This window comes from Pangasianodon hypophthalmus, chromosome 16 (assembly GCF_027358585.1).
Source record: "Pangasianodon hypophthalmus isolate fPanHyp1 chromosome 16, fPanHyp1.pri, whole genome shotgun sequence".
NCBI classification, from domain to species: domain Eukaryota; kingdom Metazoa; phylum Chordata; class Actinopteri; order Siluriformes; family Pangasiidae; genus Pangasianodon; species Pangasianodon hypophthalmus.
This window is the reverse complement of record NC_069725.1, coordinates 22,362,923-22,387,074: the sequence shown is the minus strand read 5'-3', so window position 1 is coordinate 22,387,074 and position 24,152 is coordinate 22,362,923. Positions and strand designations below refer to the sequence as shown.

Here is a 24,152-nt window from a genome sequence, read left to right as displayed (position 1 = left end):
ATATTTTTTTGTAAAATAACGCCATTTTTAAATACGTTTTTTTTAATTATTTTTAAATGATGCGAATTGTCTGCTGCAATAGTCCACGTGAATGAGCGGTTACTATAGAAACGACAATGTATTAGTACGAGCGCATTAGTATAAACCTGTGATTTGCTTGACAGCTGGAACTACTGTCAGAGCTGCTGTTATAGAAAATTAACAACTTCTGACCAATCAGATTCGAGAATTGAACAGCGCTGTGGTATAAATAAGATTATTATTATCACTAATAGTAAAAATAACCGAAATTGACTGTCTTTGTTGCTTTACAGAAAAAGACATATTTGCTCTTTTTTTTCCCACTCTTTGGTGCCACTGGGATTCGCAATCTTTAACAGTGTTTATTAAACTGAGTGATTAATATCCAAAAAAAAAAAAAAAAAAAAAAAACAGACGAAATTGGACCCCAAGAGGTCTGAATTCAAACTTGGAAGCCTCTCAGCCACTACTGAGCGCTTAAACACAGCCTTTATCCTTCAACTGCTCCACTCTGGGCTTGCATTGTGTCTCAGCTGTAACTCCCTTCGGATAAAAGCGTCAGCTGAATGAATAGAGTAAATGTAATATAATGTAAACACTTGCGCCACTCGGGAGCCTGCTCACGACCGTTTTTTTTTTTTTTTTTTTTTTTTTAAAGCCAGACTTGGCATTTACAGGTTACTGACTTTACTCAGTGAGGAGTTACAAAGTCCTCTTTGTTCTCGCTCTGCCTCCGTAACCCTAAAGTGCACCCTTCCTCCCAGCTAAGTAAATGACTTTAATTTAGAAATCCACATAACATTCACATCGTGTCTGTTAGCCGATGTGGAAGTGTTGAGTAGTACAGTAAATACACAGGACAATACGGGTAGTTCAGCGTGGCGTGGCGTGACGTGACGTGTGTATTTTGTATCATGTTGCACTGTTTTAGCAAGACTGTGCTCTTGTATGGTGTTGTGTTTTGAAGCATGGTCCTGGACGAAAAACATTTAAAATCGACGCAAAGAGGAATAACGTGTAGCCCCAACAAAAAGGGGAGGATCTTTGGTAAAAACACAGTAGACTCTCAATATAATCTTTACACAAAACCCTTATCCAAGGTGGAAACTGTATGTGGAGTTTTACGGTAATCAACAGGTGCCTTGTGGGGGGTGTGTCTGTTTTAGTTAAGATAGATTAGTTAAGATTTTAGTTAAAGTTTACAAGCAGAAACATTTACAACAAAAAAAAGATTCACGTAGATGTTACATAGTGGTTACCATAAAACCCTGTGTACTCCAGTTTCTGACGCAGCTGGTTTGGCGCAATGTCTGAACACATCAGCATTTTTAATCACATTCTAATCCTCATTACCATTAAAATTATTTGTAATGTTAGATTTCGCACTTTGCACTTTGCTGTAGGTGAAATTAAATTTTTTTTTAGTCAAAATTTTCAGAATTTTTTTCTTTTTCCAGGTGAAAATGTGCCACTCTTTGTCTATTTTTGTTCACCACTTTTGGGTGGCATTGCTAATTTCTACAATTAACCCATGCTAGCTATACCTTTTTTAATGTAAGCTTGAAGTTGAGCATACAATGATAGATTTCATTTCATATTAATGAACTCAAAACATTCTCCATTTACGCTGACAGAACGCAAAGGTCATCGACATTTTTATTTTGGAGCAGGAAAATTGACTCAAAACGAGAGCAAGAAACGAAATCTGAGACGAAGGGAAGGGGGCGGGGCTTCCCCCTTGGCCTCGGTTAATATTGGAGAGTTCCAAACACCTACGCAAAAGTCGATTTGCTCATCTGCTAATTGTTCTGGTGAAAAGAAAGACTCTTCCGGTGTGTTGTTTAACGATGACTCGTAGCTGCGTACTGGTTTAGGGGTTTGTTTTTGTCATTCTAGCCTCCTACATGGTGAGTCTTCATGTCATATAATCTATATATTCCACAATCCTGTTCATTCATCAGTGCATTTAAACACTGTGTAAGCCTAAGTGATTTAGAAACCTAATCGTTTCTCAGATTAGCGTTATCTGTGCTTTACCTGCGTGCTAATAGGGTGGCCCTCCTCCACCTTATACTTCCTGGGCAGGGTCTCGACTTCTCGGATGTCGTCCATGGTGACGTCATTGGGCAGCACAGCAAACAGAGACGTCACGTACATGATGATGGATTTCTTATCCGGCAGCTGCACAGCCACGTCTAGAGACAGCAGCGGATGAGAAACATCTTCATTTGCTAATTTATGTTACACACTCGGTGGAGTGTGTAAGTGTGTACGGCTGGTGTGTGAGAGCTCTCTGATCGGTCACATGTGGTGTGTGTTTATATGCAGAGAGTGTACGTGATTTTTACCTTCAGGGTCGAGCAGCCTCTCGATGTTGAGCTCATCTTTGGCAAAGCTGAACGCATGTTCAAGTCTCTCAACCGGAGAAAGAGCCACAATCTGATCCCAACGGAACGCATGAGGCCTGGAGATAAAGGGAGACGGAGATGAGATGAGACGAGACGAGATACATAAGTAAGAATAGTGAGGAGGAGAAAAGAGATGAGACACGATGTGAGAAAAGAAGGGAAAGAAAACAAGAGGAGAAGATAAGAGACATTAGGAAATGCAAAAATTAAAAAACACAAACAGGACATGAGAAGATGAGATGAGAACAAAACAGAAGAGATGAAATGAGATGAGATATTGCGAGGGGAGAAAAGAGAATAGACAAAACAAGGAGAAAACAGAAAAGAGAAAAAACAAGAAGAGACGAAAAAGAAGACAGAAAGAGAGATGAAACATTGAGACAAGAGAAGGAAAAAGACGAGGTAAAACAAGAGAGGTGAGAAGAGAAAAGAAGAGACAAGACCAGATATGAGAAAAGAAAAAAAAAACTAGAGATGAGAAATGACAAGTAGAAATTACAGAAGAAGAAAAACAAGAGGACATGAGAAGATGAGAGAAGAGACAAGACGAGATAAGAGAGACTAGATGAGACAAAAGAAGAGATGAAACAAGGGTGAAAAAAGACATAAAATGAAAAAATAAAACACAAGAAAAAGACATGAAAATAAGCTTGAAATAAGAGAAATGACAAGTTGAAATGAAATGAGAAGAGAAATGAGAAGATATAAGACAACAAGAGAAGATGAGGAGAGACAAGATATGATAAGAAAAGTGAGACAAGACAAGATAACATTTGGACAGGAGAAAAGATGAGAAAAGGGAGGAAACAAGGAGATGAAAAGAGATGGAAAAAAAATGAGATGAGAAAAGAGAAAAGACGAGATAAAACAAGACAAGATGAGATAAGATGAGATGAATAAAGAACGTGGAGTTATTTGAATAAAAAAGCTGAATGCTGAAGAAGTCTATACATGAAGACAATGCAGGTCATAGACTTGTGTGTGTGTTTGCGTGTGTGTGTGTGTGTGTGTGTGTGTGTGTGTGTGTGTGTGTGTTACCTGAAGCGGTGAAGGATGGCGTTGAAGGCGAGTCCGTCTGTCCAGCTCGTGGTGAAGTTGAGCACATTAACGTCACTCCGGCCACGTGTGCAGTGTCTGACCCAACTCAGCAACGTCTTCTCACTGTTCGTCTGCTGCAGACTGGACATCACGTCCTTCATGATGTCTTTAACCTACAAACACACACACACACACACACACACACACACACACACACACACACTCCAGAGTAGTGATAATGATCCTCATATATAAAATGACAAATATGTAATATACAGTAAACAGAAAACAGACAGTTGAGGACAAACACCCCATGAAGGGAGAGTGTGTGTGTGTGTGTGTGTGTGTGTGTGTGCGCGTGCAAGTTCTCACCTGCCAGTGTAAGATGATACTCCAAATGAGCCCGAGAGTCAGCTTATGATTGCCATCAACAATGTCTGTCCCTCCGATATTCACCAGGTCCACCTGCAGAGACAGCATGTGTGTGTGTGTGTGTGTGTGTGTTAGTCATCACATACCAATGCACAACATCAAAGCCATATTACACTAAAATCCCTTCAAAACTCCCCAAATTCCTCAGCTGCTCAGGTGAAGCAAGTGAAGCAGCCACTCAGAGCACTTCTTAATTTTTCACAAATACATTCGTTTTTAAAGATTATTAAATACAACAAATCCAATCTCCGCCATTTTCACGGTTTTCAGGACAGAGGAGTTCACGCTTTGTGGTTTAAATGGTGTCGTGAAAAGCGGGAGCAGGTTTTTATGTTTCTTATTTTCTTTTTAACTTCGAGAGAAAAGAGAGCCTGGTAAGAGAAGCTGCTATAACAGTGCTATTAGTAAGTAACTTGATTCATAGACATTCCACAACATTAAGTGCATATGATATAAAGTACTACGTGTCGTTCTTTAATGATTTAAAAAATTGTAATCGTTGACAAACTGCTGTGAATAAAACACTCGGGATATAATATTGATTAATACTGATTATTTTCCTATAACTGGTCACTTAAAGCTATACTAGACAAATTGAAGTACATATTTTAGGAAGCTGATGATGAAAACCCTAATTACATAAAAACAGTTGAAATAATGACAAAAGAATAATAATTGCAATTTTAATAAAACTAGGGAAAGTGGTGTTTACTTGATTCAGGTACAACAGTATACATACACTTACTTAAATTATTGGGTTATATATATATATATATATATATATATATATATATATATATATATATATATATATATATATATATATAAAATGTCCCTCATCTCAGAATTCCTACTTTTAAATTTACTTTAAAATGAGCTACACTGTACATGAGTATGTATTTTAGACAAATCAACATATAGACTTATTAGCTTGTCAAATCTATAACACGTGGAGGTGAATATACATCACTCGTCGCAGTTAGCTGGCTGGATTGTTGATGTTGACGAACTTTGAGACGTCTATGTTTTTTTGCTCAATTTGTAGCTCGAATGCAGGATGATAGACCGAGGTAGGTCACGTGATCATATGTAAACAGTGTCTTGTGTGCACACACTCATGCTTCTTCGTACCCGCTGTGCTCTACAGTCATCACTGTACTGTACTTCACTTTCACTCCTAATTGATGATGATAAACAATGAAACTCTCAAGGAGAATAATTTAAGAAGAAATTACTATAACTGCAAATTCCTCCATCTTGAAGACTTTCCCATGTCGGAAAACCTAAATTTACAGCTTTACCTCTTGCTACAAAGTGCTAACACTGAAGACTCCTTCCACAAATGTTTTTTGAACTTAAAGGTGCAATAGTCATTTTCTAGTCAAATAACCTGGAAAATATGTAGACCATGATAATAAAAATTATGGTTTAAGCCATGGCCTCAGCACAAGTGTACATGGCTATGGCTAAAAAATCCATTTGGAAAACTGCCCTATGGTTTGGATCGTTTGTTTGTGTTTACATGGGCCTCCTGTCAGTCATTTTACAGTTACTCCCTTGACATCCCTTAAGTCTGCCCACAAAAAGAATATCACTCTGTGCTTCAAAAACACTTAACAAGAAATGAAGTAAAACCAGAATAAACACCAGCAGTTTCCCAAGTTGGAGTAAATTCCCTCTTACTGGTGAAGAGGATGAAGCTGGAGGCAGAATTAATGGTGTTGCTCTTGGAGAGGTATGAAAATGCAATTTTTTATAAAGTTTTGAATTGTTTAATGGCTGGTTTTACACAATGAATCTTTTTTTTTTTCATTACAAATTAAAAAGGACTCTTGACCATCCTTGTTATCGTTATGAGTCAAAAGTTGCATGTTTACTGGGTTGTAACTTGGCTTTCAAACAGCTGCATGGTTTCTGTCTTTCAGCTATCGATGCTAAGAAGGTTCATAACAAGGCTTGGAGCTCAAAAGAGCTTCTTCTCTGCTAACTCTGTGATGTTAATTATTCTGAGGTGAGTTGCTAGATATTAACTTCCAACTGTAAAGAAGTGTGTGTGTGTGTGTGTGTGTGTGTGTGTGTGTGTGTGTGTGTGTGTGTGTGTGTTATATGAAGAAACAGTACGGAAACAGTTGGACTAAAAGTGCAGTGTTTTACCAAAAACAAAACCGGTGACTGTTGCAAATAGGCGGGGTGTGTGCGTGCGCGTGTGTGTGCATGTGTGTATAACACTACAGCTATGCCAAACATAAAAGGAAAGGAAATAAGCACAGGACCACAAAGACCTTGCCCCCAGCAATGTTTATCACTATCTTTCAACGGCAAACACACACACAGGTTTTTTTTATCTTTGTGAGGACCTTGCTATAATTACTGTAGACAATTAAAACTATGCTATACACCTAAATGTAACACAAACCTTTACCTCGGAAGCCCAAAGTAAATATTTTGGCTCTTTCAGTTTTTAAAATAAAAGTCAGTTGATTTTATGGGTGATTATGAGGACATTTGACACCAACCTATCCTTATAAGGACATATAAGGACTTTTTGGTCTAAAAATTCACATAATGCACACACACACACTCTCTCTCACTCTCACTCTCTCTCTCTCTCTCTCACACACACACACACACACACACACACACGCACACACACACTCTCTCTCACACACTAATTAGGCTGTCCTTGTTACCACACTGCACTGTGTGTCTCTGAGTGATGTTGATGCTGAGCACAGAACACTGAGAAACAACAGCCTTGAGCTCAAACATCACCAAGGACAGTGACAGAGAGACACACAGACATAGTGAGGGAGAGACAGGGACAGAGAGAGTGAAAGAGAGACAGAGAGACAGAGAGAGAGAGAGAGATAGACAGAGAGTGGTGGATAGAGCAAAACTAAGGTCCTGGTTGCACTTGGTCTTTACATCAGTCCGTAGTATCAGCATTATATCTGAATAGGGATTGTCCACAGGTGTAAAGGCAACAAGACTCATTTAGCAAGCAATAAAACACTTGGAGGCATGCTGTTATAGGAAAATAATCAACGACGGGGTGGTGTGATCCAGCCCGACATAAAGCGGAATTACTGTAACCACCCACAGTACCAAAGTTGATTATTTTCCCTATAAAAGTGCTTTATTGCTTGAACACCACAGCAGCCTGTCAACACTAACAATAGTTTATTAAGTAACGAATTAATAAACTATTAATTAACACTTCACACTTTTTATCCATTAATAGTAACAAGTTAGTCCCTGCTATTACTTAGCAGCTATAAACAGTCGTTCACTTACCAGCCTCTCTTTTTTATCTCTCATTTGACGTTAATAAGAGAAAATAAAACCCCCAGCTTGTAGTGTTAGAGAGAAACCGCAAAGACTATCGACTTTCGCATGTTGGAAGACCTCCAAAACCTTCTGACCAACCAGGTTCAAGAATTCAACAGCGCAGTGGCGTAAACATGAATTTAAAATGTCTTCTCATTATCACTTAAAACATTTCAGCAGCCTTGCAATGCTAGCTTCAAAAGCTTCTTTTTAAGAAAAGCTGCTTAATTTCTCTCTTTCAGATTTGCATATATGATTAAATGCAGCATGACAAATTTATTATCTGAGAACGACCCATCTCTACTTCATTCTCACAGTCAAATTTATCTGCTGTGGTCAGATTGTAGAGATTGACTGATAGAGTCAGCGTGCAAAACACCAATCTGTAACGTGGCATCTACGTTTTGCATAAACGACGAACAACAGAGGAAGCTGCTTGTTAGATATTATTGTCTGAACTCCACATAACACACGATGCAGCTATGAAATCTCAGTCCAGCTAACCATTTGACTCCAAGTGAATGATACATGCTGCATTCGAGTAAAGGTTGTAATTCATCATGTATGACCTCTGTCTAGGGAAAAACAAACAAACAAACAAACAAACAAAAAAAACGCCTTTTCAACTTCCTACTCGGGAAGTCAAGATGGTCTCCTCAATCCTGAGTTCAGCAAGTGACATCAAATTAACATGGCTGCTCACAATGAGCAGCAAACAAACACTTCTCACCTTTAAATGAGTTCTACTGTACATACACTGACTATACTGTTTGCTGTTTTGAGGAGGTTAATATACACCACTCATCACAGCTAGCTGGCTAGCTTGTTGCTAACAAAAGACAAACAAGGAGGCGTCCATGTTTTTTCCCCACTTTGTAGGTCGACATAGTTCCGACTTTCCACTTCCGAGTTAAATCAGCGTCAGTGTGATCTGCGACAAACAGCGAGGAGAGAAAACAGAGCGAGAGAACTTACGTTGTTCTGGTGTAGCACTTGGAGAACTCGGTTGACGTTATTTAGCGCGTGAACTCTGGTGGAACCGCGCTCTTTAGTCTAGAACAGAAAAAGAGGGGAAAAAAAGGAAAATATCATGAGTGACTGTGCATACATGTAACTATCACAGTAATCACCTGATATATTGTGATACTCAACATTAGGGATATATGATTAATGAAATATTTAGAGATGGCACCGATCCGGCTGCCTCCATCTCATTATAACACTTCGAAGTGTTTGTTATAACAGTATCGTGTGTGTTGAGCATCATGATGTATTGTGTAAATGATTATCAGCACCTCTATAAATGGTAATGCTTAATGCATGGGAGGTTTACACACATTAGGTATGTTAAACTAGTGGACAGAGTCTTCATATACACAGCACACACACACACACACACACACACACACACACACACACACGGCAATGTGAGGGAGTTATAATTAACATTCTCAGCTCAAAGGAGTAATGCTGAGAGCTGCAATTCACACACACACACACACACACACCTCTCATCAGCTTACAGCTGTCAATCAGTGTTAAAACACAAAATTGTGTGTGTGTGTGTGTGTGTGTGTGTGTGTGTGTGTGTGCATGCACACAGAAACCTTTACAGCAGATTGTTTCATCATGATTTAACATGTGAAGTTATTGTGGGAAGTGTTACGGTACACACTACAGTACACCGGGCCTGTCGGAACAAATTAACTAAATTAATTTAACTGTAATATTCAGATATTCAAAGACAAAAAAATTAATAAATAAATAAAAATCACTCTCATATCTTGACCCCTGTGTCACTTTATGTATTTAAAAAAAAAAAAAGTTCTGAATAAACATATAATTGATGGCTCGCTTTAGGTTCATTTTTTTGTTATGCATTAATTTTGTAATTAAATTTAATTACATTTTTAAAATTGTTTCCAAGAACTGACATAACATGTACGTAGTTCATTTACAACATGCCAGTCTCAAACAAAGTGCACTACACAGGTCTACAATGTTAATATGTTCTACCCTATGTAGGGAATAGGAATGGGATTTGGCCATAAAAAACATTTCTGTGGAAAATAAATGTACAGTTGAGCTAAAAATATGAAATATAAATAATATAAAACAAAAATAATAATAAAAAAATAACTGTGGGTAAAGAAATTAAAACTAATCTGAAATTATTTTTCCTTCTGAATTTCTTTGCTTAAAAAAGCAACATTTTTTTCAGTAAAACATTATAAAGTCATTAGTATGTAGTGTTTTTTAAAGACGGAATACTTTGTGATTAAAATCCAAATGCTATTTTTGAAAGGCGTGTAATGCAACGTGTGTGTGTGTGTGTGTGTGTGTGTGTGTGTGCGCGTGAGAGAGAGAGAGAGAGAGAGAGAGAGGGGGGGAGAGATGTGGGATTGGCCTGGTGCCTGATGAAATTGCTCACAGGAATTTCATTCCACACACACCAAGTCATCATCACTCACTCAGCCAGTTAACGTCTCAACAACTGCCACATTACACACACACACACACACACACACACACACACACACACACACACACAAACATACAGTATCACTGTACAAAAACATACACACAGCAGAGATTGCAGAGTTCTACAAATGGTCCATGCACACACAGACACACACACGGAACTCGCAGCATACACACGTACTATAATTACTCTCAGACAAATGGAGACACCACACACACACACACACACACACACACACACACACACACACACACAAACATACAGTATCACTGTACAAAAACATACACACAGCAGAGATTGCAGAGTTCTACAAATGGTCCATGCACACACAGACACACACACGGAACTCGCAGCATACACACGTACTATAATTACTCTCAGACAAATGGAGACACCACACACACACACACACACACACACACACACACACACACACACACACACACACACACACACACATACCCTAAAATCTTTGGATCATAAATGCAGCCCACACAGAAAGACAGGTTTAAACACACACACACTTTTCTCTATGGATACAAGGCAAATGTCCCCACAATGTCAGTGCTGTCTTCCTATTAATATGGGGATATTTAGTTCTCACAAAACACAACACAACACAACACAACACACACACATACACACACATACACACACATACACACACATACACACACATACACACACACACCAGGGTGGTTCCTGTGAGGCCCTCAAGCAGGTCCAGTAGCTTCCTTCCATCTTTAAGGTCAGAGAACATGTCCTTAATAACCGCCTTCCCCATCTGGAACACACAATGTACAAACTGTTAAAAACAACTAAACATACAACCTTTGCGTGCACACACACAAGACACACACAGCACACACGGCGCACACACACACAAATGTCACAATACCAAAAAAATTAATACAGAAAGCACATTAAACACTCATATTGTAATGACACTACAGTAGACATTACGGTAACAAATAGAAACAGTCACATAAAGATAAACCAAAACAGCAACTTCAGCAGCAGATTCATTAGTAGGTCAGTGTTTGACTCGGTGAATCTTCATAGTCCTGACCAAGATTCACTTCTCTCACATTCAACAGGTCAGTGTTTGATTCAGTGAATCTTTTCGTCTTCACCAAGATTTGTTCCTCTCTCATTCAACAGATCAGTATTTGACTCGGCGAATCTTTCATTCATGACCGAGATTCACTCCTCTCTAGTTCAGTGTTTGATTCGGTGAATCTTCTGGCCATGACTGAAAGTCTCTCCGCTCTCATCCAACAAGTCAGTGTACGACTCAGCATATCTTTTGTCCATGACTGAGATTCACTCCTCTCTGGTTCAGCAGGTTATTATTTGATTCAGTGAATCTTTTCATCATGACCAAGATTCTCTTGTTCAACAGGTCAGTGTTTGATTCAGTAATTTTTTTTTAGATTTGGTCCTCTCTCATTCAGTGAATGAGTTGAGTCAGTGAGTTCAGTCAGACCTCAGTAATTCTTCTAAATGCAGACACATAAGCACATGTCTGTTTGTTGTCTGCCTTATCAGGCTGGACATTTGCAAATAACCAAAGTGATGAACAAATCTGAATCATTTAACTGGACAAATTTAAATGATTCGATTCACTGAAAAGGTTCACAAATTCCATCTCTAAATAAATCAGCTGCCATAAACTCCCCATGCCAGTCGTAATGGCATAACATCTCTGCTAAATTATACCAGTAATTACCCACAGGGACACACATCATAAAAAGTTCAGCTTGTTTGAGACATTAGGGAACAAGAGGAAGTGCACTAAAGGGCAGATGAGACATGTTTAGCTGCTGGTCACTATCAACCTTGTCCTTCTATAAATAACCAAGAGAACAAGGCCAAAACTTTCACATGGGAATGATGAGCAGATGGGTTATTAGTCTTCAAGGGACATGAACACAACCATGCAAACACACACAAACAAAAATTCATCCCAGACACAAACGCCATATTCATTTAACTTATTCGCTTTGTCCTTCCAGTTGCTGTGTTTTAGTCTTAAAGGTTGTCTTTTTCACATCTTAAAAAAATGACACTCATTAGAGCAAAGCTGTTGATTTCTCGATTCTGATTGGTCTCCTTGATTATTCTCCCATAAACACAAGCGCCAATGCAAAACAAATAAAGCGTAGCCTTATTTAACATGATGAGACAAACAGAGTACAGTTTCACATGAGCGAGATGAACAGTGGGGTCACTATCTGTCATGGGACTTCCTTCTTTTTCTGGATCTCAGTCGTCCAAAAACAAAGCCAAACAAATACCACTCATGCGTCTCTGAACACCTGACACACACCAAATCTAGGCTTGAGATCTTCAGGTAAATCATTGGTGCCTTAGCAAACATCCAGAAGGTAAAACACAAGAAAAGTCAAAGCAATTTTCTGACTTTTAAAATCTGCAACATGTCTCATGTTAAACAGCACGTCTATTTGCCATACATTTTACTCCAGCATGTTGAAGCACAGAGCTATATTGCACTGCGTTACAGAGCAACAAAACGTCAATCTACCAGCACACGGCAGCACGGCTTAATATGGTCATAACGGCATGTGCACTTCACGCCAATAACATCTTCCCTCACAGAATGTGAATGTGGGCTTAAATACACTATATGGCCAAGAGTGTGTGGACAACTGATCATCAGACCCATATGTGCTTGCTGAACATCCAATTCCAGAGTTGGACCCCTCTTTGCTGTTATAATAAGCTCCACTCTTCTGGGAAGCTTTCCACTAGATGTTGGAGCGTGGCTGTGGGGATTTGTGTTCATTCAGCTACAAGAGCATTAGTGAGATCAGGCGCTGATGTTGGGATGTCGAGGAGGTCTGGGGCGCAGTCGGTGTTCCAGTTCATCCCAAAGGTGTTCAGTGGGGTTGAGGTCAGGGCTCTGTGCAGTGACAGTCAAGTTCTTCCACTTCAACCTTCACACACCATGTCTTCATGGAGCTCGCTTTGTGCACAGGGGCATTGTCATGCTGGAACAGGTTTGGGCCTCTTAGTTCCAGCGAAGGGAAATTGTAATGTTACAGCATATAAAGACATTCTAGACAATTCTGTGCTTCCAGCTTTGTGGCAACAGTTTGGGGGAAGAGTGTGATGATCAGGTGTTCACAAACCTTTGGCCATATAGTATAGTATATTATAGTACAGAGCTGAGCATTTGCCTAAGTTTTCAGGACTGTCCAGTTTGAAGTCCAGTACAGTTTGGTGGCCTCGAAAAGTCAAAAAAATGTCCACTTTTACATGTTTGTGCACTAAATGCAGACTCAGGGCACCATTTGCCTTAAAATATGGATCTGACATTTGATAGTTAAACATTTTTTGCTTTAATCAAAACCTGCATAGGACAAAATACCACATAAAAGTCATATGAAAGGGAAAGGAAGGATGAAGGACCTCCATCTGTGGTTTTACTGTAAATACCAGAGGAGACGCTTGAAGTGGAACATCTCCCAACAGCCAAAAATACCACAGAATCTTTCCAGCAGATCAAATAATTTTTTTTTCCCCCAGCAGATCAAAGAAAACGACTTCGCTCTGTAGAACTCAGGAATCGATGCCAGGTTCTGGAATAGAAATTCTCAGATTTCCTGAACGGAGCCAGAACCGTCTCGGGGAGAAAATAAAACCGAGAGCGTTTTTTTGGAGGGTTTTTTTTTCTTTTAAGGAGGTTTTGCTGTTTGTTTCGAGGTTACCTTGGAGAACTGTGCGTTAATCCACTTTGTGAACGTCTTTTTCTGGACTGCATCGTGTTCATCTGAGTGAGAGAGAGAGAGAGAGAGAGAGAGAGAGACAGAGGTGAAGACAGTTATTTGGTTTTCAGTCATAATCTACTACAATTAAGAGCTTTACATTAATTAAAGTTCCCAAAATGTGGAAACGACGTTTTCCTTTTTTCCCCAAAACCATCTTCTTCAACGTACCATTACATTTCTTAGAACTCTGACACACAGTTTCCAGAATGGCTTTGCTGGCATGAATGCACACACACTATCCTATCAAAAGTATTAACACACTACTTGCCTTAGACACAAAATTACCTACATTTGCGTACGATTTGCCAATCTGGATTAGAATTGTGTCTATTGTGGAATTAACAGGAGATTTTTAATCACACATAAAACATCATCTGTACAACATGTTATCATTTCTACAGTAACAGCTCATTCACAGGGACTTGTACATGCTGAACGCTCCACATAATCAGATTTAAAAGCGGAAACGGTGAAGTTTTCTGTAAGGAGACGTTTATTTAGCATTTCTGGAAGGAGTCTCCAGTGTCAGTGCTTTGTAATAGTCAGTGTTTGGTTTTCCAAAGTTTCTTGGTCACATGACAAACTTCATTTTATAAAAATGAGATAAAAATGATCTTTAAATATTTAAAAATACTGATAATCATCAGTCATATAAGAGGAACTCGACTTATAAATAATTAACTTTGTGGTGATTCATTGTTGATAACTTTCTTATAACAGAACATGGCCTCCATGTTCGTCTTTTGTCATCAACAGGCTAACCAGATAACTCGGATGAGTGACGTATAGTTACCTCCTCCAAAAAGTCAGTGTTATAGATTTAACAAGCAGATATGTCTGTATGTTGATTGATCTAAAGCAAATACTTGTATATACAGCATAACTCATTTAATGGTAAGAAGTGTTTAAAGTGTTGAAGCTATGAGCGGCCATGTTGATTTTATGTCACTTGCTGAACTCGATGTTGAGGAGAATGCAGGAAACAAGCACAAAGACGAGCAGGAAATCCGAGTTTTCTTCGTTTTTCCTAGTCGGAGGTCGGAGTTTTATTCGAACGCAGTATAAGCCTCATTAGTGAACCTGCAACAGGATACTGAGGTGACCTCATAAATAACACATGACTGAACAGAATCCTTCAGTTATTTATTAAAAAACCACAAAACCTGATAATACATTTCTATCTCTCACTGTTAAACCTGAAAATGCCATATCTACTATATACGTCATACATCTTATAGGACCGTGTAAATCCAAAATAATCCAATTTTACATATAAGACTGTATTTTGACTTAGTGTTTATTTTGAGTGAATCAGTCCTGAAGTGTAACACACTCTACTCCCATGATAATACGAACACACCCACTCAGGAGCCGGGAGTTCACTAGCTGTTAGTCAGACGTGTCAGAGTGTAGAGATTAGGATGAGTTACTGCCTTTGACCTCCTCATGTGTGCATGTTAAATAAACCCATCAACTGAAAGTGAAACTGAAATTCAGGACACACTGGGCCCAAAAAAGAAGAAAAAACTGAAACAGGAGTGCAAGATTGTTTTGGGATTTGGACTGATTAAATTTCATTCATTTATTTTGTTTTTTATATAAAATACCAAAAAAAATAAATAAATAAATAAAAAAATAAAATCACATATACCAGCCATGGCCATTTTTTGTCAATGTTTTTAAAACTAGACCAAATGTAGGGGATTTTTCCAAATGTGGCATCACTGACTAAGTTAGTGGCATGATTTGATTTAATCTTAAAAACCTGAGTAAGATTTTTTGCAAAAAAAAAAAAAAAAAAAAGTTATAGTGTGTCATTTTTTTTTCGGTTGTTATGAGAGGTTTAGAAATGTATCTTTGAGTGCTGTGCAGGGTCAAAGGTCAAAAACTCCAGGGTCGCCTAATCGGGCATTATGCATGCTACACAGACAACCAAGAGTGTGTTCATGCAGAACTGCTGAAGGGCAAAGACTTTGGAATGAGTCTTGGAGAGAAACATGGTGCACAACACACACATACACACACACACAGTATAAAACATGAGTGCAGGAAGTGTTTGAACATCAGCTATGAGGTTGACTTACGACCATGACAGACTCATAATATGACACACACACACACACACACACACACACACACACACACACACACACACACACACACACACTTCCTAGTCACACCACCAAACATGCATTCTGCCCTTTTATCTTGAGGCCCAAAATTCCTGAGCTCGCCTGTTTGAATAAAGTGCATTGTGTTCAGTGTGTGTGTGTGTGTGTGTGTGTGTGTGTGTGTGTGTGTGTGTGTGTGTGTGTGTGTGTGAGAGAGTGTGTGTGTGTATGAGAGATGTTCTCCAGTCATGCTATCTTCTCTGAACCACTACTGACATGTTTGTGATGTGATATATAACACACACGTGCAGACAGATAGATGTCACAGTGACATGTCTGGTGTTAAGAGTGTTTTAAATCTGCACTGCACGCTTGACTGGAAATGCGGGTTGTACTTTGACTAACGGGACATTCCACGACACACAAAACCTCCCAGAATGCAGTGCGTGTTCCTCCCTCTCTGAGCTCCGATGCTTGCCTGAACGTGTCCCGGTGCGTAATGAAGAGCATCCAGATTTATAGGTGAGATTTGAAGCATTTTAGAGGAAAGCACACACTGCAACTGCGCCTCATATGACCTTAGCCTCAGGCAAGTCTTAGATCTAGTTTTCGGTCATGCATAATTATGGAGTTAATGTTTTTCACGAGGAGACGTGAACAAATGTAGCTTAGGAGAAATTGCAATTAATTACTGGCTACATAGCAAAAGTAGCTTAACTATGCAAAGGTAGCGATCACCTCCTCTACTTATTACTTGTTAGAAGGTGTTGATACGTTACGCTCATTCTAATACGTTATCGTTTATATAGCAACAGCACATTCACAGCGACTTGTATGGCGAACACTACATTAAACTTGTGCGTAAATGTTGATGTGAAATTTTCTGTCAGGAGGTATTAACTCAGCCTTTTGGAAGGAGTCTCCAGTGTCAGCACTTTAGTACCAGGCTGAGGTAAAGCTGTAACTTTAAATTTTTCAGGACGGACCAAAAACGGTCTCTCGGTAACATGACAAACTTAGTTGTTTTTTTTATTTTGTGAGAAAAGGGAGAGGCTGGTGAGAAAACATCTGTTTAAAGCCACTATAACGTAAGTGTTAACAGGAGCTAACTAGTTTCATGGACGTTCCACAATGTTAAATGTAGCTATAAACAGATAAAATATAGCTGTCATTCTTTAATAAATACATAACTTGATCCTGTGAGCATCCTGTGAGCATCTCACTTCAGACTCTGGCATTACTTTCATTAAAGTGACTGAAAATAAACAATAAATTGTGGAGAAATTACACTTTTTGCTAACCTGTGTCATCCTTCACATTAAAACTAAAATGGCTGCCAGTTATAGCTGCAGAGAGTTCATCTACAATTTATCCGGTTTTGTTTACGATTCAAAAGTGTAACCGTTAAAAAAACTGTAGATTAAAATGTAAAATTAGATGTAGCACAGCTAGGGTAAGTTAGCTACCTAACATGACGAAGCACTGAATGCAAACTAGCGCTATTGTTTACATCACATTTTAATAGCTCAGTGATTGAATTGAAAGTCTTGAAGGGGTGGATTGGTAAAAAATGAATAAAAGCACACTTTATATACGAACCTAGTGAATTGTAAAGAGCTTTAGGTCATGGCACGCAATTTGAGACAATGCTAAGCTCTGTAAAGTCTGACTCACAAAGTAAGGACACTCAGCTGTTAATAATTCACACCCGTTGAAATACCACACACTCTCTCTCTCTCTCTCACACACACACACACACACACACACACACACACACACAAACACACTGTCTCATTCAGGCGAGCACAACACACACCACTGATTGATCCCAGACTAATGTTTCACACAGGTTACACTACAGTGCACTTGGCATGAGTTGTTATCGTGCTAATCGCTTAGCCTTTTAGTGCTGTGTATAAGATTGTCATTAAGAACTGCATTAAACATTAATAACACATTACTAATCATATTCCTAACAACATTAAGTAGCATAACCTTTTTATTTAGATTTACTGATGTCCTTCTTTTTTAATTAAAATCACAAAAATCAAACTTTTCTTCTCGTTAGATAACATTCAAAAACATTCTGTAGCAGTCTCGCAGGAAAAAACTCACTGGGGTGGGACCCGATGTCCTTTTTTTACCTTGAGTTAAAGGAACAATTTGTACTGAGGACATTAATCAGATGTTAGAGTGCAGTTTTGTATTTTGAGGGTACATTTACATACTTAGAACTTAAAAAATATTTTTGAAATGTACCTGTACAGCACTTTTTTGTTCTCATAATGTAAAAAATAAAATAAAATAAAGGATAATAAAATAAAGGATAAAATCCTTCAGAGTTGTTTCTTCAAATTCAGTGACCTTTCTCTAGAAAAAAAAACCGGGAGCATCTATTTTGACATCGAATCCTCAGTACTAAGCAAAATTAGTTCTGCAAAGCGATTCGCTCATGCACTCACATGCACTCAAAGCACTCTCAAGCCGCAAATTTACGTCTTATTACCTTCAAGAGAGAGAAAAAACAGAGACTGGTGAGGGAACGACTGTTTACAGTTGCTATAACATAAGTGATAATAGGAACTAACTTGTTTCACGGAAGGTTCCACATGTTAAATGTAACTATAAATGGATAAATAGTTAAAACAGAGGTTAAAACATTTAAATATAAAAATAAAACATTTCAGTCGTTTGCAAACTGCTGTGGTAGGAGAGGAATCAAACACTACTGGATGTGCTGTTACAGGCAAAGCATCAACCTCAGGGTGGTAACAGAAAGTACGCTTCATTGCACCACCTGGTTGTTGATTATTTTCTGATTACAGCACCACACATTGTGTTTTAGGTCAATTAAGGTTTAATGCTTCACTCTATTACAGGTGCCACGCACAGAGATTAACAGATAAAAGGGAACCTCAACAAATCAAACATGATGGTCCAGCTTACACACACACACACACACACACACACACACACACACACACACACACACACACACACACACACACACACACACACGCTCCATTCGGCCTACAGAGGAGCCCTACCTCGGAGCGCAAGTCCACACTCAGCCATGGCGCCCGCTCAGGAGCCGAACACACGCCACGAATGAAGGAAGGAGCACAGAAAGAAGAAAGAGTGCTCATTCAGTCCTCTTCTGCAGAAGAGGAACCAAAGAATGCAAGAAGGGAGGGAAGGACAGCGGATAACGCGATGTGCTCCACTGATAGAGGACACGCATTTCTCTGTGCAGCCGCATCCCAGCATGCACGCGGGCCCCAGGCATGACCAGATGGAAGGGTGTGATAAACCTGAGCTATGAAAGGTGTGAGGTCGCTGAAAGCAGGCGGTCACGATTCTGAAAACGGATTTACTTCCAAGTGTGATATTGATTGCATGCTGGATGAGGGTTATACGTTGCCCCCCCCCCCCCCCCCCCAATTCCTGAATATCAAAAGTAATGGCACCCCAGTTCAATAATACCAGTTACAGCGGGCGCAGATACGACACATGACAATAGCATGGAAATTGAAAATGGTTGCATGTCGAAAAAGCTGGAGGATGAGCATCAGTTGTTAGTCAACTTTTACTATAGTTAGTTGTTAGTTGTTTTTTGGCTATTTAGCCTAACTGTAACCCTGTATTTTATCAAAGTCAAATCCTTCAACATCTATTTAACAAAACATCATTAACAGACAGTGAGTTACGCAACGCAACGGACTGCTTTTACGTGTTTATGCTCAAACAATGTTGCATTTGCTAGCATTTGCTTCAAAACCTCTAAACTTCTCATATAAATAATTTAATTGACATTGTTAAGGCAATGAAAATGTCAGTGGTTCTTGATTCCAGGACCAGCAGCATTGTAGAGGAACCAACCCGATTTTGCCGGACAGGAAGCCAATCTTTTGTTGTGTAAACACCATCAGCAAACCACAAAGCAGCAGCACAAGAAAGCAACATTTGAATTGAGATTTTCTAAATTCTATTCAAAGTAGGCAAACCGCTGTAAAGTGTAAAGTAGCTAGTAAAGTTAGGTCGCTTTGCTAATCTGCCACAAAGCTAGTACGAAAACTAGCATGGAAATCATACAACCAGTTTTCATACTGATTAGTGTGTTATTTAATCTGACTAATTAGTTAGCTTTAGAATTGATATATACGTAGCGATGACTGTTTAACCAAAAGCTGGACAGTGCATGCCCACAAGGTGGTAAAGGTAACCTGTCGCCTGCTAGTGTTTGTGGAAATACTTCTGATGTCTGAACAACAGATCAGTTTAAAAGTTTTCCAAAGTACAACGCACAATTTTTATTCCAGCAAGCCGTGATCAAATACAAGAACGCGCAGGAAGAAGAAATCCGAATTGAGCTCTAAATTAGAAAGGATGCAAAAAGAATCTAATTAAAGGAGTACAGCGATCAGTGTGTGTGTGTGTGTGTGTGTGTGTGTGTGTGTGTGTAAGACTGCAGTTACAGGAAGTGTAAAAAAAAAAAAGCAGAAGGACATACCTAACGGAGGAAAATCAAATTTCTTGCGTTTCTTAAACAGGCTGCGTTTTCTCCACAGCAGCCACTTGCTCATATTCACAGCAACGTCATGAAGGAACGGGGAGAAAATCCAAAGACAGACGGAGGAGCCGACAGAATAAAAACGGCACACAGGAAGAAAGGTGATGGTGCAGGAAACTGATGCTTCTAAGAACAAAGCATGCTGGGAGTAAACTTTAGCACAAAAGGAAGGCGGGGAGGGGTGTTACGGAAATTCATAAACAGCTGAGAGACACGTCAGATGATTATTCTGAGTATACAGCTATGCTTATGGGTAATAAGCATAATCTCTCACACACACACACACACACACACACACACACACACACACACACACAATGACCACCATCGCACACCACTTCCTCTTTTATTTTTACTAATATTTACGCACAGCTAAAAACGAAACTATTACAAAAGAGATGCACCACTTTTCTGTCTTCCCTTTTTCTGTCTCTCTCTCACACAAACACCCACGCACACAAACACACACACTACTGCAGCTCGTCATGACGCTCCAAGCAACTTAACAAATGTGTGTGAATGTGTGAATGATGAGTGTGTGCGCGCGCGCGTGTGTGTGTGTGTGTGTGTGTGTGTGTGAAGACAGAGAGGAAGCAACAAGTGGTGGAAAGCTATTTATCTTTCATTTTCACCTTCATGCTCAGACACTGAGGGTCACTTTCTCTCCATTCATTACTTCCTGTTTAAGTTACAGCTGTGTGTGTGTGTGTGTGCGTGTGTGTGTGTGTGTAGGGGGTGTGTTCTACTGATTTCCGTTGTTCCACTCTTCAGAACAGCGGAGTTAATCCACTCTGTAATCTAGAAGGCTGATGACGTCAGTCTACACACAGTAAAGAGAAGGTTCTTGGCTGCTGAACTGTTCCTCGTTCAACTCGTTTTAAAATAATGAGCTATGTTTAAACGTAAATGTAATAACTATTCTAGAAAATTACAAGTCTAACAAAGAATGGCTCACATTTTCACACATTTCTTACCACAGTGTCCATCTTAAATACGATGTGAAACCAAAAAATTTGTCATTTTTCTTACGTGATATATTTCTGGGATATATTTCCGAGTTGGTGGGTGTGGCTTTGGTTTTATCCATCGAAGTTTGATTGGCTTGTGAAAAAAAAAAAAAAAAAAACAACCAGGGAGTCAGATCTAGATGCTAACACACCATCTGACTACCACCTGGCAGAGGACCACATACACACTATGTTTAGACAGGAGTGGCCCAATCAACCAGCTTGTCCTCTCATTTACTGGGTTTAACCCTTACACACACACACACACACACACACACACACACAGAGACACAACAGAGAGACGCAGACACACACACACAACAGAGAGACACACACACGCAGACACACACACGCAGACACACACACGCAGACACACACACGCAGACACACACACGCAGACAACAGAGAGATACAGAGACACAACAGAGAGACACACACGCAGACACACGCAGACACACACAGTCCATGAATGGTTCTAAAACTACTGGTCAACATTGACCCCTTTAATTAAACACTCACATGGTTTTTATCAAGAAGACCATGCTGATGTCACGAGTGGGCGTGGCTTCACCTTGCACTCAGAATCTCAAAATTAAAACCACATGCAGGAGAACGTTTACAACGTGGCAGTCACAGTGAGAAGAATGCATCTTTTGTTGCATCCTAACTAACACACACACACACACACACACACACACACACACACACACACACACACACACCCAGCAAGTGGTAATGTAATAAACAGTCGAGTAGTGCTGGTTATTTCCAATAAAATGGAGCACAAAAACTGTCTCATACTAACATCCCCGATATCATGTGATACTACGTGATGTAAGCCTGTGAAATGAAAAGTTTCGTGTTTCGCGAGTAATGATGGCACTTAGGTCACTATCTGTCATTCAAAACGGAAAACAAAAATGTACATTACTTGCAGCCGTGAAACAAATACCCCACTACACGATCCAAGGTAGCTAACGTAGCTGCTAATGCTCTTCATTTAAAATCGATTAGCTAATGTTATAAATAACAAATCTAGCAGCGTAAGAGCATGAACACACAATGATTTGCTTACTTTTTAAACAATAGTCATTTCTCTATCAGTATCGGTATCGACGAGTACCAAAAAACATTTATCAGTACTTACACTCGGTCTGAATAAAATGGTATTGGTGCATCTTTAAGTATCAGCAATATTCGAACCTCTGATTTAAAAAAAAGTTAAAAAATGGAAGCCGTGGATTGCTGGTTAGAGTTCTAGTTTGTTTTTCACAACTGCTGATTGTTGATTTTTAAAATGATAGCTAATATTAGTAGCTAACAAATACCTAGCCTGCTTACGTTTATCTCATATGACAATATTAGTAGGCATGAGATACCAGCATCTACGACACACAAGTAAGGAACAGTGATTTACTCTTAAAGTCCATGTTCTTTTTCCTGCTCCACAATGCGGACTTCTTTCCAGACTTTCACACTTTCTCTCTCTTCAAAACTCTTCACTCTGCTCTCCAAACCACACATTCCCCACACACACACACACACACACACTCATAGCCAACAGCAACGAAAAGAACACACACACACATCAATAACGGCACAGTCCTTGTAGAGGCAGAGTGAACCAGTGGATCTGTAGGCTGTTGGAGAAATCTTGAGAATGGGCCCTCAAACAAAATGTGACCTGAGACACAAAAAAAAACACCCACCAGAGAATCTAAAGACTTTTTTCAAACTGCCTACTGACTCTTCGTATTGGCAAAACACCATTTGCGTGCTGCTCTTTCTATAATAGCGCTGTGGCAACTATAGCCAAAGATATTGCTAGCTTGACCATAAGCAACCTTTATATACTGTATGTAGCTTATACGACTCGTACCATAGTGTTGTTGAATTCTCTAACCTGATTGGTCAGAAGGTGTTGATTCAGTTTCTAAAACGGCAGCTCTGACAAGAATTCGAACACATTATCGTTTCTACAGTACCAGCTCATTTACCGGGACCTGTACGGCGGACGCTCCACCAACAGATTACGAAAAGTGTGTAATCATTTATATCTTAAAGTTTTCTGTGAGGAGACGTTTATTTAGCCAGAATTTCTGGAAGGAGGTCAGAACTTTGGAATATATAGCGGTAAAGCTGTAAATTTAGGTTTTCCTCCACAGGAAAGTCTTCAGGACAGAGGAGTTGAATTGCGGTTTCTCGGTAGCATAATAAGCTGCGTTTTTGCTGTTGTTGGTTTTTTTGAATTTTTAACTTCAAGAGAGAATAAATAGCCAGACTGGTGAAGGAACGACTGTTTCTAGCTGATGTAACGGAAGTGATAGGAGGAACTAGCTTGCTCTGTGGACGTTCCACAACATTAAATGTAACTATAAATGGATAGAAAGTATAAAGTCGCAACTTAATAAATTTTAAAAATTGTGATCGTTTGTAAATTGCTGTGATGCCAGAGGAATAAAACGCTTACTGCCCTTATTAGAAACTTTGGGATGGTAAAAGGAACTTGTTTTGGGCTGCATCACATCACCTCATTATTGATTATTTTCCTAAAACAGCAGGCCACTAAGTGTTTATACAACCCCCAAAGTGCATAAACAGCAGAGTAACAGAGATTTGATGTTTAATGTTTATTCATCCATCTTCAGTAAGTGCTTTATCATGGTCATAGTGTGGCAGTGACTGTACTTAAATGAATTTTTGTTTCTTGATTTGTTTAAACAGAAGTGTTAGGACAATAAACACTTTACTGTGCACATCAGTGTGACTGTCACAGTTACTGAATTTTAGATCTTGGCAATATTTTAGCTTGCTAGCATCAGCTTGTTTTATGCTTTATTTTGATCCTGCAGTGACGTGTTTGTGAATTGATCACTTGTTCGTCAACACCATGGTAAGAACGCGGCACTGAGACGATGACACAGAGCTAACAGATTACACACTGTAAGTAAGTAGCTGCAAAATG

General features: G+C 39.3%; 1 protein-coding gene across 5 annotated transcripts in view; it reads right to left on the bottom strand.

Annotated features, from left to right (window-relative positions):
- The window catches only part of utrn (utrophin), a 196,603-nt gene that overhangs the window by 160,843 nt on the left and 11,608 nt on the right, over positions 1–24,152 (bottom strand). For 3 of the 5 annotated variants that reach the window (XM_053240647.1, XM_053240645.1, XM_053240649.1), the window contains exons 3-9: positions 13,440–13,501; positions 10,400–10,492; positions 8,202–8,279; positions 3,840–3,932; positions 3,468–3,640; positions 2,370–2,485; positions 2,059–2,216 (exon numbers count right to left, since the gene is read on the bottom strand). In XM_053240647.1, coding sequence (XP_053096622.1) covers positions 2,059–2,216; positions 2,370–2,485; positions 3,468–3,640; positions 3,840–3,932; positions 8,202–8,279; positions 10,400–10,492; positions 13,440–13,501 — 773 coding nt within the window. Of the gene's footprint in view, positions 1–2,058; positions 2,217–2,369; positions 2,486–3,467; positions 3,641–3,839; positions 3,933–8,201; positions 8,280–10,399; positions 10,493–13,439; positions 13,502–18,657; positions 18,790–20,120; positions 20,259–24,152 lie in introns of those variants that run through there. The other 2 variants (XM_053240646.1, XM_053240648.1) reach the window with 2 other exon arrangements.